General features: G+C 50.8%; 1 protein-coding gene across 1 annotated transcript in view; it reads right to left on the minus strand.

The window, feature by feature from the left end:
- Window positions 1-16,728, minus strand: part of MN1 (MN1 proto-oncogene, transcriptional regulator) — a 301,983-nt gene that overhangs the window by 243,335 nt on the left and 41,920 nt on the right. Inside the window, exon 2 of the mRNA XM_054594120.1 lies at window positions 12,470-15,454. Within this exon, the coding sequence (XP_054450095.1) occupies window positions 15,273-15,454 (182 nt within the window). The 3' untranslated portion in view covers window positions 12,470-15,272. The remainder of the gene's footprint in view (window positions 1-12,469; window positions 15,455-16,728) is intronic.

The following is a 16,728-nucleotide window of genomic DNA, read 5'->3' on the forward strand; positions in this document are numbered from 1 at the left end:
TTCTCTTTGTCACCATAAATCTGCATGACAAAATAATGACATAACCCCAGTGGCATCCAAAGTCAAGCATTACTGCTCCCCACATCTAGAGTGGTTGGTCAGGTGGCTCTGCTCACCTTGGCTGGGCTCATGATCATGTCCAGGGCTCGGCTGGCTGTTGGCCGATCTTCGGGTTGTCCTCACCAGCCTGGCTCCGCCCCACGTGCCACTCGTAGTCCCGCAGGCTGGCTCGAACTTATCCTCAAAGCAGCTGGGCAGGGGTCTGAGAAAGAGAACCTGCAAACCTCTTTAAAGCCCAGCCCAGAACAGGCAGAGTGCCATTTCCACCACACCCTATTGGCTAACACAAGTCACATGGCCAGGCCGGCTTCAAGGGACGGGAAATAGACTCTACTTCTCGATGGAAGGAGCTACAGAAAGGCAGGGACAGGGGACTGAGGTCTTTCTCAATTGGGCTAACACCACCAATGTACAAAATTGAATTTAGGTGCACAGGTTTTGAAACAGCACAGCATTCTAGCCATGTAGCATTCCATAAGTTGTCAACGTCTCTAAGCCTCTCTTTCCTCATCTGCACAATGGTAATAAAAATGGTATCTGTCTCATGGGGGCATCATGAGAACTAAACAAGACAATGTATTGGACGTGACTTTCACCCAGTAGGTGCTCAATAAATCTTTGCTCACCAGCATCAACACCTCCTTCACAGACCAGTAACAAGGATGTTAAAAACCTGAGTTGAAACTCTGGCTCTGCCATTGGCCAGCTGTGTGACTTGAAGTGAGTCCTTTGACCCCTCTGCACCTCCAAGGGCACTGTAGGAGGCAATAAAATAATTCTTACAAGAGGCTTGCTTAGCTCAGGGGCTGGCACAGCCTGAGTTCTCAGGAAATGGTCTTGATTATGATTATTAATACTTATAAATAGGAATATTAATACCCATCTCAGAGAGCAGCTCGGAGGAACAATGAGGGTAATGAACCATGAAAAGCCAGAAAAGGCCGGCATTTATCAACACTGTTTTAGTCATATGAGACAGAAACGTGAGTCCAGTTAGTTTAAGCAAAACAGGAGGTGTTCTTAGCTCTTGTCACCAAAAATTCTGAGGAGGACAGGTATGAGGCAGGCCTCCAGGATGCCAGCTTCCCCTGGATGTTTCCTTTGTCTTCATCTGCTTCTCTAATTACTGGTCTCCTTCTTTCTCTCAGATAAGCCTTCCCCCAGAATGGGGGACACATTCACAGGCAGCTTGAGGCTTACTTCTGTGGAAAAGGAGCTGCTTTCATGTCCAGCCCAAGAGCAGAAATCCCAGGGAAAGGCTCTGATTGGCCCAGTGAGGGCCATATGCCCATCTTTAGGCCAATCACTGCAGTCAGAGGGTGGGATATTATGACTGGCAGCCCCCAGCAGAAGCACATGTTGAGAAAAGGAAGAATAGATTCCTGGAAAGAAAAGGAGGTGAGAAAAAAACAAAAGGTCTGCTTTGGCTCCGCTCATATTTTCTAGGTCCCTTTGCCCCATTGGACAGACAGAGGTGCGTAGATCTAAGTCATGTCAAGAGATTCGTTCAGGTCGCCCAGCAAGAGAGTAAAACATCATTCCTGACACCATGTAATACTGTGCCTTTTGGAGGGAAGAGTTTCTCGTGCCCTGGGCAGCCCTGCTCAGCACTTTGCCCAACCTGGCCAAATTCCCTTGCATCTTGGTCCCTGTCCATGTGTCCCTGCCATGCTCGCAGGGTGAGCTATAGCATTCGGTTACTCAATTCTGAACCAGTTGCCACAGCCCAGTGCTGCCGGCCCGTTCTGTTGAGTCTTGGAGTTGTCAAACATCTCGGAAGCAATCGCCCACATCTTTTAGGTCTGGCCAAGGCAGCCTGCCTTTGTTTTGCTGGATATTCCAAAAGAAATTGGATCCATATGAGCCAAATTCCTCCAACGCTCATCTCACATGGGCCAGGGTTTGGCACAAGAAGTCTGAGGGCTGTGGAAATGCTTCTCCTCTTTCCCTGGGGACCAGAGCGCAGCCACCAAGGCCAAGGGAATGACAAGTCCCCAGCCAAAGCTGCAGCCAGTGCCTTCAACATCTAAACCCATAGGGTCAGAGCAGGACAAAGGCCAGGGACAAGAGAAACCTGCTGTCTCACTCAGTGTCCTGGGCATGAGGGAAGGCGGGGCACAGCCTCTCCCGTCTGCGGCCTGGAAGCAGAAGACATGGAGCCCAGGGCACAGCGCTCAGAAGGCAGGCCAGCCTGACACCCCCTGCCTACTCTGCTGTCCTGTAGCTGGGTGGCCACGAGCACGCCTCAGCTTCCTCCTCGGAACAAATGGGGACAAAAATGGCATCGATCCCTTGGGGCAGTGTTGTAACAATAATGATAAGATGAGGATTATAAAATTAAATGCTCGTTGATGGAATTATTTGCAGTGTTGATCCCGCTATCGCCACCATAATTATCACCCCCATTACCAACGCCATTGCAATTATCACACCACACCATCGCCTTCAGCCGCAGCACCCCCGTCGCCGCCACCACCGTCGCCAGCCCCAGCCCCAGCCCATCACCGCCACCACCATCATCGTCACCATCGTCGTCACCACCTTCGCCACTGCGACCATTGTCATCACCGTCACTGTTAAGCAAAGCCTAGTTGTTGGGCCAGCACTGGTGCCTTCATCCCCACAGCCACTGTCCTCCCCCAGGGCACTCTCGTCTTTCACCCGAGCACTAGCGGAATCTCTTAACTGCTGTCTCTAGCCTCACCCCCTCCGAACCCTTGCTCCTGCTCCAAGCCCTTTCCTGATGCCTGTTATCCACAGAATAAACCCCAAGCTCGTTCATTTGTTACCGGGGTCCTTCTCACTTTGTCACCCACACCCTGCAGTCTCTGTCACATTAAACGGTTCCCCCACTCTGCCAAATATGCCACACTTCCCATGCCTCCAGGACTAGGTGCTTGCTGTTCTCCCCCCCCCGAAATGCTCTGCCCTGTTCCTTGTCGACCCCCTAGTATCTCTCCTGGGCTCAGCTCACGCGGCTCCTTCTTGATAGAACTTCCAGTAAGTTCTAATGGACTGCGTAGCCTGCCGAAGGCTCTGAGCCTCTTTGTTAAAAAGGGAGATGAGCAAGAGCTGGAGGGAGGCGTTAAAGACACATGGGCACAAATAGGAGTCTTTCTCTGATGTCATGAGAAGAATTGAGAGGAAATAGCTGTCTCGCTAGGGAATTCAAAATTATACCTCACCATTTAAGGCTCACAGAACCAGCCCTACACTTTATGGCTGAAGTTACATCATTTATCCTTCTCTGAAGCCAGCATTCTTAGTTCAAATCCCAACCCCACCCTTTCCTGCCTGTTTGAAGGACTTCGTTTCCTCAGCTGTACAATGGTCGGTTGTACTAAAGGACCTCAGAGGACCCTTCCTGTCCGAAGCAGGGAGGCAGCAGCCTGTGAATCTGGCAGACTTGCATTCCATCTGGCAGAGCAGCCCACCCTTAACGTGAGAATAGGAGTTACCCTGCAATGCTGCTGGAAGCTTCGGCTCTGCTCTTTGGGAGCATGCTTTGAGCCTCATTGTGGATGATGGCCTCTCCTTTGCCCAGGGCTCTTGAGGAGACTGAGTGGTGCTTTCTGAACACGGAGTCTGGCACAAGGGAAGCCTCCGCGAACACTAGCTCTGCATGATTTGTGGCTCTGATCCACTCTGCTCCAAGGTCCAGTTGCCTCGGGCAGGAGAAGGGATTGGACGGGGATCCCAGGGAGGCCAGAAGCCACACCTGATGCCCACCAGCTCGTCTGATGCTCCTTTAAAGCTGTAGCCTGCGTGACAGAGCACTTGGCTGGAACCTTTAAAAAAAATGGTTTCAGAGAAAATGCAAATGACATAAGAAAATGAGCTGCAGATGGTGCCTGACTCCCAAAGAGTGCTGGTCTTGTCCCCTCCTGGGCCCTACGTCAGCATCTCTCATGTCCCACCAACCCAGCTGACCCACTGTGGCCCACAGGAGGGTGTCCCAGAGAAGCCAGCCAAGTGGGGAGGGCCCAGCCACCGGCCTGAGCAGAGCAAAGGAGGGAAGGGGCAGAGCGGCCTGTCGCCTGCCTCCTGACCCACGACTGCATCCAACCACCTCAGCTGTGCCCCTCCTGGGCGCCAGGCCCTGGTCGGGGAATGCCATGCGGATTTGATCCCATCCCTCTGCCCCAGGAGGGAGGCAGAGCAGGACGACTTTCCGCCCTTTCTCCTTCGGCTTTAGTCACACGGGTCTCCTTGTTGTTCCTCGAACCCATTAGGTTTTCCTGCCTCAGGGTCTTTGCACTCACCAGTTCCTCTGTCTGGAAGGCACTTCCAGATCTCACCTCTTCAGAAAAACTTCTCTGATCACACAATACATGGTAATCCCTTTCACAGCTAGTAACAAGGGATTGGTCTGCATTTGCTTGTTAATTGGCAGGAGCAGTTTAGTTTATTCATCGGTGTTTCTCCAGGACCTAGCACCGTGCCCGGAACAGAGAGGTTCTCAAATATTTGTGAGATGGAGAACTGGGATGTTATCTGCTTGGAGGTTTGAAGAAACAAAGGAAAGACCATTTCATCAGTGCTCTGAAGGATGAATAGGAGTCCAAAAGTAACAGAGGAGGAGAGAGCAGGAGACTGGAGCGTGTGGGCCACGCGGTGTGGCCTGGCAGTTCGGGGTCCACAGGTGAGCATCCAAGGGCCAGGGCTCAAACCCAGCTCCCCCATTCAAAATGGCTTTGGGGGAGCCAACTGAGCTCTCTGAGCTCGGTCTCCTTTTCTCTAGGAGGACAGGGCTGCAGGAGAACCTGGTGAGAAGACGCCCAGGCCTGACAAGGTGCTGAACACGCCATCAGCTGAGTGAACAAAGCCACTGGTATTTTCATACAGAAACTCAGCTGAGGATCTTCCCAGGCCTGGGAAAGAAGGAGGGAAGGGACGGAAGGGAGGAAGGGGCGATGGTAGGGAAGGAAGAAGGAAGGAGGAAGGAAGGAAGGAGGGAAGGAAGGAAGGAAGGAAGGAAAGAAAAGAGGTAAAGAGAGGAAAACCCGACATATCTAGGCCATGAGGCAGGGCTGCCAAGGACTCCTTCAGCTTTGTGCCAAAGCCAAGTTCCAAGGATAAATCTTGGCTGGGGTCCTGGCCCAAGAACTGAGGAGATGGGGGCTGGGAGCGGGAGTCACATGACCCCTGAGCATCTCCCCTCAGGCCTCCGGCTCCACCCCCCTCCCTGCCTTTACCTCTCCTCCTCAAGGCTCCAAGCTTTGGCAGCGCTCCTGTGAGAGGCTTTCTCCCTGCGCAGCCTTTGCCCAGCCTGTGCTCTCTTCCTCGAATGCCCTTTCTCCAGCCGCTGGAACTCTCAGCAAATTCACAGCCTCTCTCCAAGGACACCTCAGTGAGATGCTGTCACTTAAGTCCCACCCTCTGGCCACGTATGAAGGCGTGGGCAGGGTCATGGCCTCTGGTCTCAGGATCTGGAATTTTCTAGATAGTCTCTAGGCTTGGGATTGAAGGCCCGTGCACCAGAATGGAACTTCCGCAAAGACTGGGATCAGGTTAGTCTTGCTCAGCACATAGTGAACAGCTAACAACTGTGAAATGAGTGAATGAATGAATGAGCGAGCAAGAGCTTGAACTGCAGGAGGCAGAGGAGTAACTGGCCTCTGTAACTCAACCCCACTTCTATTCCCAACCAGTACTCCATCCCCATGATGCAAATCCAATGGCCTCTAATCCAATCGTGAGGAAAGCGAGGTCCAGGAAGGTCCTAGTTTGGCTATCTATGGCCTCATCAGGGACCCTGCCCCTCTCTGGGCCTTAGTCTCCCCATTTGGAAGGGCAGCAGTACTCTTGGTATTTAAATTTCCAGAACTTTCCAGCTGTGTGGTCTTGGGCCAGTTAGTCAACCTCTCTGAGCCTTGTTTCCACATCTTTAAACGATAAATGCCAAAGGAAGTTCGCATAACAAAGCTGCTGTAAGGGTGGTGATAAATGCCGTAGGTGTCAGCTTCATGAGCCTGTGACTTACACAGTGCGTAGGCCCCAACACACATGCGGGCCCCTGGCTTGGTTTAATGTTTTGCTGTCACCATCTTAAGATTCTTGATAGTTTTATCTTCAGACTTGGTGAAGTCCCATCGGACCATGGAGCCTGCATGGGAGCAGATGAGATACAGGCAACATTTGTGTCCGCTGCTGTTTCCTGATGCCTGGTTCCCACATAGCTTCACAATGCCCCATGAGCAGAGAACTGCAGTGGGCCCGCTGTGCATGGGAGTTTGGTGAGACACAAATCAAGTACAAGGTAAGCAGTTTGCATCTAAGATTAAGTGGGGGTGCTGTCAGCCTCGAGAGGCACCCCTTTCCATCTAACCTAACTTCAAATACAGAAAGAAGGCACTCTAGGAAACCCGGACAACCAAGAAACTCTATGGTATTCTTTTTCTTTTTTCTTTTTTTATGGTATCCTGTCTTGTTTTTCATGGTATTCTTTCCTTTTTTTTTTATGATATCCTTTCTAATTTGTGTTTACTGATGCTGAAATGATGCCGTAGCAGGAAAGGAAGGATAAAGGAAGCCATAATTCCTCCTCCTGTCAGGAAGCAGGAGGTCAAGTGGTGGTAGAATGTATGTGTATCAAGACGCGAAATAAAAACATTTGGATTTGTATGCGCAGGATTTCCACTGTTCTGGTTAAAACAAAATGCATGCGTGAACTACAAATACAAGTCGTGTAATTTCGATGGTTCTGCACACAAATTAAATGCTCTTATATTTGTACTTAAAACTAACATTGCGTGCTATGCAGATGAGTGGTGAAATTCATGCTAATAATTTAAAATTTTAATTTTTCTTTACTTAGAGCCACATTAAACAGCAGGGTTTTTTTTTTTAAACCGTAAGTTGAGGGAAAGGCTACAGAAGAAAGGGGAAAGCTTTATATTTTAGTGCCTTTTTGTGTGGTTATTTTCTCCCTACTTTTTTGAACAAGGCGCCCACATTTTAACTTTGCACTGGACCCTGCAAATTACGTAGCCGGCCCTCCTGAATTGGATCTGTGTTGCTAGTATTCAACCAGACACATTATGGATACCACGGTTACAGGCAGTAGCCAGCCCCTGTGAACTCTCACTGTCCCCTACTCACCCACCCCACTCATGGGGGTGGGGTGAGTCCAGGCTTCCAGAGACAAGGTCCTCTGGCCATGCAGGGTTTGTGTGGCGGGAGCAGGATTTGAACCTGGTCCCTGGGCGCTCCAGCTTTGTCAACTATTGTCAGTCACTCTGCCCTACGCCCTCCCCCTCCCCCTCTGCCTGGCCTTGGCGCCTCAATGAGCCCTTTGTCCTCTGAGGGGCTCAGAACTCCCGAGGGTTCCTCTTTGGGACAAAGGCTGGAGGAGCGGGGGCTGCTTGGGGCAGCTGGAGGGGGCTCAGAGGCACCAGGAAGAATGTGCTCTTGCGGGTGAGATTCCCGTGGGGTCAGGCTCCTCCAACCCATGGGGAGGGGCTGTAATGGAGAGGACAAAGGCCGCAGCCACAGCTCACAGTGGCATTGATCCAGGCGGTCCCTGCGGTCTCCCCAGCCTTCATACCACCAGCCAGACAAGCAGGACTCCAGCCCCAGGGGGAGGGGCTGGAGAAACAGGAGTTCCCACCTCCCATCACGTCCCCTCCCATCGGAGGCTGCTAGGGGCACCTGCTGCCTCAGCCCCCAGCCCATACCTGTGCTGGAAGGGGAGGGAGGCAGGAACATCAAAAACCCGTTCCCCCCGCACCCTCTCCTCCAGCAGCCTCTCCTCCCTACCTCCTTTGTCACCAGAAACGCAAAAAAGGGTGGGAGAAGGCATGTCCGGTTGTGCCCTGGGCAGGGGACAGGGTTCTTAGGCAGCGATTGCTGGATGCAGGGCCCAGAACAGAGCAGGGACAGCAAAAAAGACCTGGCCCCTTGAAATCCAAAAACCTAAGCTGGTCTTGAGCTCTGCCACTGGCAGATTGTGCAGCCTCAGGGAGGTCGCGGGTCTCCAATGAGCCTCCTCTGTATCACCCACAGGGAGCGGGCCCGACCTGGCCTTGTGCTTAGCATGACTGAATCTTCATGGTCTCAGGAGGTGACCTTGGTCCAGTGGCTTCACCTCTCTGTGTCTCAGTTTCCCTCTCTGGAAAATGGGGCTTGAAACAGAGCCTACATCCTTGCCGTTACTATAACTCATCAGCGTAAGACCCCTGCGCATAGCAAGCACCACACAAGGGTTGCCCATTATTAATTATTTTACTTCTATTTGCACAGGGAGAAACTGAGGCGCAGAATGGTTCATTTTACCACTACAGCAGCTGACATGTGCTGAATATTTGCTCAGAGAAGCCCCTGTGCAAAGCTCTCTTACTGCATTGAATCCTTACATCTCTATGTGGCGGGTGATAAAATTGGCCCCATTGAATATACCACATTGTGTTTATCCACTTCCCAGCTGAGGGAAATTAGGGTTGTTTTCCCTTCTTGACTATTACACACGATCCACGAACATTTGCGTACAAGCGTTTGCGTGAACACACATTCGCAATTCTCTTGTGTACGTACCTGGTAGCGGAATTACCTGGTCCTGTGGCTGCTCTGTGTTGAGGAAACTGAAGCTCAGAGAGCAGCCACCTAGCCAATGAGCAAGATTTAGAGCTGATGGACCGTCAGCCACCCAACCCCTATCTCCTCCCTAGCGCCTCCCTTATCCTAGAATGAAGCTGACACCCCCACCCGGACAACCAAGGGGACACTGCCAGATCCAGGGTCCAATTCCTCCTGGGTCCCCACTTTCCCTAGAAAGAAAGTGGCCACAGGGTCCTTCTGGGAGCTGCGAGGTTACCTGTTTGCTCAAATCCCTACAATAGGTACAAATAAAAGAAGACGACCCGCTGCCAGCCCACACGCTCTGAGCTCCCCAAACGTGCTTCCTGTCATCCACTCTCCTGGGCGACCTTGGCCCACAGACTGCACGACTCTAAACTGGGAATGTTCGGAGGCCCCGCCTCCCACATCTTCCTGAGCATCAAATGTGCAGAGTAAGCATCTAGCCAGCACTTGGTGTCCACTAGGTGATCAGTAACCCCGGCTGCACTAGTTCTGATAACAGGCAAGGGTGTCCCCCAAGTCCCCACTGCACCTCATCATTTCCAACATTCCCCCTTTTCATATTTCTCTCAGGGAAGCCTAGCTTTGGGAGGTAACTGAGGCAGGTGCTGGTTTTAAGCCCATTTTACAGATGGGGAAACTAAGGCCCACGGAGGGGACCCTAGGCCAGTTAGTGGGGAATTCGGCACGTGTTCCTTCACACCACCTGTGCATACCCCACCCTGTGCCCCACCCCGGCGGCTGCACAGCAGCAGGCAGTTTTGCATGGAGAGTCAGCCAGGCCTGAGTTCAAATTCCAGAACATGGGGGGAAGTCCCTGGGCATGCGCTCAACGATGGCAGGCAGCACCGTTATTCACAATCCGCTCCCCATCCCAGCGAGCCAGAAATCGAACCAGAAACCCCAGACCATGGATAGGCTGTGTGACTCCATTTTTATGACAGCCAAGATGTAAGAACAAAGGTAAAACTAGTCAATGGTGATAGGAATACAATCAGTTGTTGCCTTAGGGGTGGGTTGTTAACTGGAAAGGGACTGAAGAGTTCTTTCTGGGAGCCTGTCTTATTGTGTGATGCTATTTGATAGAGATTTGTGTTGCACACGTGTAGACATTGGTGAAAATGCACCAAGTAAGACTCTTAAGGGCTGTGCATTTCGTTGCATAAAAATCATACCTCAATTTTTAACATAGGAAAAAGGGGTGGGGCATACTGGATTAAATAAACCATAAAACTCCATCCAAGATGTACGATGGTGCAGCTGCTGTGGAAAGAGGTTGGCGGATCCTCAAGAAGTTAAACACAGAGCAACCACAGGACCAAGTAATTCCGCTACCAGGTACGTACACAAGAGAATTGCGAATGTGTGTTCACGCAAACGCTTGTACGCAAATGTTCGTGGATCGTGTGTAATAGTCAAGAAGGGAAAACAACCCTAATTTCCCTCAGCTGGGAAGTGGATAAACACAACGTGGTATATTCAAACAATGAAATCATATTCAGCCATAGAAAGGAATGAACTGAAAGCATTATGTTAAGTAAAAGTGGTCTGACATGAGAGGCCATGTATTGCATGATTCCATTTACATGAAATGTCCAGAATAGGCAAAGCCACAGAAAGTCAATTAGTGGTCACCAGGGGCTGGAAGACGGGGATAATCGGGATTAACTGAAAATGAGTACAGGCTTTCTTTTTTGGATAAGAATGTTCTAGAATTGGATAGGAATCATGTTTGCACAACATTGTGAATAGACTAAAAACCACTGAATTATACACGCTAAAAATCATTCAAATAGAGAATTCTGTATTATGTAAATTTTATATCAATAAAAAAATTCCCAAGGCTCCTGGGGCAACTCCTCAGAGCGTTAACTGCAGAATGAGGGCCTTCAAGCCACCTATTGCACTGTTAAAACTGCAGGATTGGGCGCTCGCCCCCAATCGCTCCCTGCCCAGGTCAGCCAGTCTTGGGGCAAAGGTCTGGCACCTCCCACACGCTCTGCGTCTCACACCCAACCAGGGTGCCCCTGGTGGGGTCCTTCCTGCTGATGCCCTTGGCGGTTAGGGAAACTCACGCTTCACTCTGGTCTTGTGAATATGTCTAATCTTTGTTCAAAGAAAGCAGGATGGGGTCTCCCTCCTGCACCTGCCCCTAGCTCTCGTAGGGCTGAGGGTTGCCCTGGCTCCTCCTCCATCCCCCCTCATGGTGAAGACAGCCCCTGAGCCCCGCCCCCCTGGGAAGGAGGCAGCCATTCTGAGATGGGATGCTGGGCTAAGATGGGATTTCTCTGTCAGCATGAAAAGGCCAACCTGCGAGACGCAGCAGCCTGCTGCTGGAGCACTGCCCTGGCCTTCCCTCCCCAGTACCAACATCCATCCCGACGCCGCAGCCCCATGTCACATGACCCTTTAGTTCTTGGCCCCCTGAGACAGGAATTCATTCACTCACTCATCCATTCATTTCACACCAACCTCAAGTCTCCCAGATGCCCATACTCACGGCTCATCATTCTTTCACTTTTCTTCCCTTCCTTGGGTACTGAACATGATCATATACCACTGTCACTTTGAGCAGGAGACCTTTAAAGGTTAAAGACATTTTTAAGCTCCTCCAAATTAGAGGCCTTGTCCTTAAAACTTTATATTCTGACAAATACGTCATTGCACATATTTAAAAAAAAACTTTAAAAGCTGAAGGGAAAAAATATTTCTGCCAAATTGGGGTCAATTTATATACTGGAATGAATGAACTCCTATTCATCCTTCAAAACCCCACTTGGACATGACCTGCTGGAGGAAGCCTTCCCCCAGCCTCCTATATGGGGTTCATGACTCCCTCAGAGCATCTTCCATCTGGTGTACTATGAGTTTTTGGGCACATCCCCCTCACGTGCCCCCTCGCTTTTAACTTGTCTATCTCTTCTCTCCATCCTCTCCTTTTGTAGACTGTGGTTCTGCAATGGCCTCAGGCCGAAGGCTGCAGGTGCCAGAGTGAAGCTACTTCCCACAGGGTGGCCTGTGGGACAGCCAGAGCTTTTACAAGGCCTGAAGCAGGGCTGGTGCTCAGAGTGCCCTTCAAGCTAGATGTTATTTGCTCCATTTTAGAGGCAAGAAAATGGAGATCGAATTAAAACCACGTGTCCATGGCCCATATAAGAGGAGGAAGCAGCCGCCAGCCCAGGATAAGCAGGTTCCAAAACGCGACCAGCAGCGCTACGTTGACCAAGGAGTGCCGCCAACAATTTGCGCATGTGGAACCCTCCTCCGTGCTGCGTCCACACTTACTGCATTGTCTTCTATAGCAACTCTGCACATTAGACCCATTTCCCAGATGAGGGAAAGGAGGTCCTGAGAAGCTGCCTGACTTGCAGGAGGACACAAAGCTTCCTGATTTCTGAAACTGAACTCTTAAACCCCCAAAATAACTGTCACACAGCACGGCCACCTGGGTCTCTCTTTACTCCTTCCCTCCTGCATTCATCAGATACCAGTTGTTCTCAAATGCCTCCCAGGGGACACTGTGCAATGTTTTGGTTGTCACAAGAGGGAAAGAGGTGCCCCTGGTATCTTCAGGCCAGAGATGTTGCTCAACATCCTGCAGTGCACGGGACAGTCCCCACCACAAAGAATTATCCAGCCAAATGTCAATAGTGCTGAGTGGAGAAATTCTGAGATGACCCAGCTTAGACTTGCATCAAATCACCCACGCGTACGCTCACCACAGCATCCAGACTTATACCCCCACCCCCGAGGACTGTGAAGAGACCTACAGGACAAGGGGAGGGGTGGGAAAAACTTAAGCAAGCCCCGCCCACAAATGTACCACAGTCACCATTAACATCATATTTATTGTTATTTAGCTGCTCAGGAAAACATATACAGGTATATACAATATGCATGAATACAGAAGACTGCACTTTACATATTTTTTTAAAAAAGAAAGAAAAAATAACACTCAATTTCATGAGCTATTGTCACAGTCTTCCAACCAAGCATTTCAGAAATGAATTTCTTTTAAGAGTCAAAAAAGATTACAGGATTGCCTAACACACAGCAGAGTTAAGTTTTCATATTTTACATGTGCAATAACGTTTTCATTTTCTTTCCCGAAGAGTTTGCTATGCAGTACCAATTACCAGTGTTTGGAGTCTCATGGGCTGGGTGTGTTTTTAATTTGCTTTTATTCTTTCTATTAAACCAAATTTAATGAAATAACATCCTTTTGCTTAAGGCTATTTTTAAAGCTGTTCCATTCTGGGGTCGTGGGGAGCGAGAACGTTTTAAACTTCAGGGGTTTCCAAGGTTGCGAAGACCATGAGCTGATGGCCAAGTGCTGATGGGCTCAACGCGGGGAAAGTGAAAGACACCAGTCAAGACGCTTGGCTCCCCCAGCCTTAAGCAATTAAGGAGAAATCAGTCCTGTTTTAAAAAAATAAAATGATGAAGCTCTCAAACAGCTGTACATTTCGGAGTCAGAGGGGGCGTGGAGTTTTGCTCAGACTGGCTGATTCCCCTGCAGCCGGTGACAGGGGCGGGGGACATCTCTCCCCTTTTCTCTCCTTTGGTGGCAGAACTCAGAAACCAAATCAGCTCACACCTTCTTCTGATAAATTCACGCCGCCAGCTTCGACCTGCCCTCTGCGGCCTGCGGGTCAGTCCCCGGTCAGACTGTCCATGCAAGAACCTCAGACTGTCCAGACTCCAACCCAAGCCAAAAAAGCCAGCAGAAGGGAAGAAGGAGGGGGCCGTGGAAAGAGCAAGATTTTTCTGGACGCTCTTCTCCCTTGGCTGAAAAGTTCTTTGAAATAAACAATGTGGGTGTTGTATGGTGAGCCCAAAGTCTGCAGGTCACTTGCTAAAAAAAGCCAGGTCTGCACACTCTGGGGACCTGGGGGGAAGGGGTAGGGTGAGCCTCAAAATGGGGAATTTATTGTGTAGTAAGACACGGCCGTTAACAAAAACAAACAAAATATGGGTCGTGGATTTGGGTGAAGTGGTGTCAGTTCCTTCCTGCCTGACCCGCCCTGGAATCTCAGTGCCCCTCATTCCCCCATAAGTCATTCGAGCCCTTTGCAGGCATCGACAGCACCCAAAGGTGCCCGCTCCTGTCAGCCCTGGGCCTCTGGGGACCATGGCTCTGGGAGGACCAGGGGATAGGCCTCGCTTGTGTCCAGGAGCCCTGCCGGCCCAGCTGCCCCTTCCTCACTTCTCAAAGGAGAAGCTATTTCTTCACGAGAACACACGGACTGTGGCTCTAACTTTGCAATAGTGTGAGATTACATCAAAAGGGGGGAAAATTCCAGGGTTCACAAAACAAGGCCCAGGTATCAAAGTCATGAGTTATATTCCCTTTCTCCCCGCTCTGGCCCTCAGCAGTCTGCAAAACCTGGCAAAGACGTCTCCCCAGGCTTGGAGGGGGGGCTCGGCAAGCTGAGCGTGCGGCTCCCTCATCCCTTCCAGGGATGAGGGAGCTGCCCAGGTTGGAGTTGGTAAAATAGATGTGCGTGGGGACCGACGGGGAGAGGCGGGGGAGGTACACCCAGGCTCTCCCATCCTTCCCCAGGGACACCCGGCTGGGAACAGCTGTCAGGAAAGGTCAAGGGCTAAGAATTGATCTATCCCCAACTCTAGCACCCAAGACCCAGGGGTCTGGTTGCAGCAGAGTTGAAGCCTGGAGCCCCCAACCCCCAGAGACTCTGCAAGCTGGAAGGCCTCCATCCCCCAAGCAGACCAGGACTGCTCAGCGTAGCATAGCGTGCAAACTCAGAGCCTGGACGTTGGTGGAGAGGCCCAGAGCAGGAGCGAAAACACCGCTGTCAAACACTCTGCCTCTTCCCCACAGAGCGGGCTGGCCGCGCCATCGCCCCCTTGCAGAGGGGCAGCCCGCCACAGGGGAGAGCGCGGAGCGAAAGGCTGAACGTGTGTGTGCAGGAAAGAAAATCTCTCTATTTTCTTAGGGAACAGACAAAACAAAATCCCAGGCAGAATACCTAAGGGGGGCGTTCATTGTTTGGCTCCTGCCTGACCGATGACAGTTGGATGTCAATATATAATATTGTGATGACAATTGGACTTTCACCCGGCAATATTCCAGAACTACTCTTCTCCAGGATTTCCATTTTAATAAGCAGTGAACAAAGCAAAAAGGAAAAAAAAAGGGGGGGAGGGTGCGGGGGGTGGGGGTGGAACAAGAATAAAAGAGAATAAAAAAGGAAAGCAACTCTTGTCTCATTATGAAATAACAATACTTGGACATACAGCAGCATGGGAATAAAACAAAGAAAGAGGTCATCTAAAAAACGTATGCCAAGATGACAGAAAAATGGGACTTATCTAGCAGGGAAAAGGCTTAAGCAAAAGTTTGCTAACTGCTGAAGGGTTAACACTGGTAACATACTGTGGCAGACAGAGTTTCTCTTTTAAAAAAAATTTTTTTTGAGGTTTTTTTTTCCCCTTTAAATTAACCCCTTCCAGTCCATATGCCACTAAGCAGGTACCAACCTAGAAAATAATTCATCCACTCAGCAATAGTGGCCCTTTCAAATTATCAGGGTGGGGAGGGAGCAGGGTAAGGGGAGAAGGGAGAGAGAGGGGGGAGGGAAGGGCCTGGTGGGGGAGGGGGTGTTCTTGTCATTTCAAGTTAGGGCGGCCACAAATGTCCCAAATCTGTTGGAAATATCAGAGTGCAGGGACCGCCAGGTGGGCACGGAGGCTCGGGCCTTGGCATCGCCCACGTCGTCTGTGCAGTGAACAGACAGGCACTGCAAGTGGCTGCCGGGCTGGGCTGCTGAGGCCTTGTTCGCGGGGAGGTCATGGGCTGCGGAGAAAGAAGGAAGAGAGGAGGTTAGCTGTGTGCTCAGCTCTGCAGGAGGCCCCAATGTGGGCAGGGTGGGAGAGGCGTGAGAAGAGAGGCAGGGTCTGTGCCCTCTTTCCGTGCGGCATTCTGAAGGGGTCCGGAGATGTTCAGTTAGATCTCCGGCTGTTGCCTCTTATTTGGCTGTGAGACCTCAGCCAAAGGAAGGCCTCCTACGGGGTCACGATTTTATACCCTTGGGAAAAAGGAGTGTTGGGCAGAATAATCTCGGGGTTTGCTCATCTCATATGAACTCAAATCCCCAAAAGGTTAACTGGACCTGAACAAAGTTGAGAAGGCTTCCTGAAGGAGGGGTATCTAAACTGGACATTGAAGGATGCATAAGAGTTCATCAGATGCAATGAAAGGGAGGCAGGGAAGACTGTCCAGGTCCAGAGCACAGCCGATTTGTCATCTTCCAGAAAGACATTTGCGAAGGGTCTACTATGTGCTGGAAACTTCTTTAAATAAGGTGCCAAACTGCTTAGAGCAGTAAAGACTAAAAGTCTGGATTCCCTCAACCAGACCAATGCCTTTTGCCCATCCCCAGCTGCTGCATGTAGGGACTTTGGGTGATGAGAGTGAGGGAATCTATTCCTCCCCTGCACCCTTAGCAAAATGCCCTCAGTTTCCTTCTTACTCAGTCACACAGCACCAGAAACACACAGATCATAGTGATGTCTGGGTTAGACACACTTGAGGGGGAAGGTCACTTGACAACCATTCACACCTTAGTATGAATTAGACTTGAAGACAGCAAGAACTGGGAGTTCAGAGGCAGGGAAGGAATGGAGCAGTCATTTGGAGGACCACTAACTTACTGCTGCCTGGTGACCAGTGGTTCTGTCCTGAGACCTACTGTATGTCGATGAATATTCTCATTATAGCCCTTGTACAGAGCCTGACTCTGAGAAAGAAGAGGTGACTGGCCCAAGGTCACACAGCCAGGAAGGGGCACAGCTGGGTTACGAAGACAGGCCGATGGGGAATTTCTGATTCAGCAGATGTGAGAAAAGCTGGAATGGGAGGTGGGGGCGGCGGGCCCAGCTTGGGCCGAAAGAGCACACCCAAATACTGAACTCCACAACCGGCCCGCCCTCCTCGGCACGCTGTGCAGACCCAGGCAGGGCCCCGCGCCAGGCAGGAGTAGCTCACCCACCTTACCCTCCGGGATTAACAGCGAGGCCTCCCTCGGGAGTGGAGGAAATCCTCCCAGGGGGACGGGCCCAGGCAGCCAA

Source organism: Pteronotus mesoamericanus, unplaced genomic scaffold, assembly GCF_021234165.1.
Source record: "Pteronotus mesoamericanus isolate MK-2021 breed Mesoamerican mustached bat unplaced genomic scaffold, CSHL_Meso_final scaffold_507, whole genome shotgun sequence".
In the NCBI taxonomy this organism is placed as follows: domain Eukaryota; kingdom Metazoa; phylum Chordata; class Mammalia; order Chiroptera; family Mormoopidae; genus Pteronotus; species Pteronotus mesoamericanus.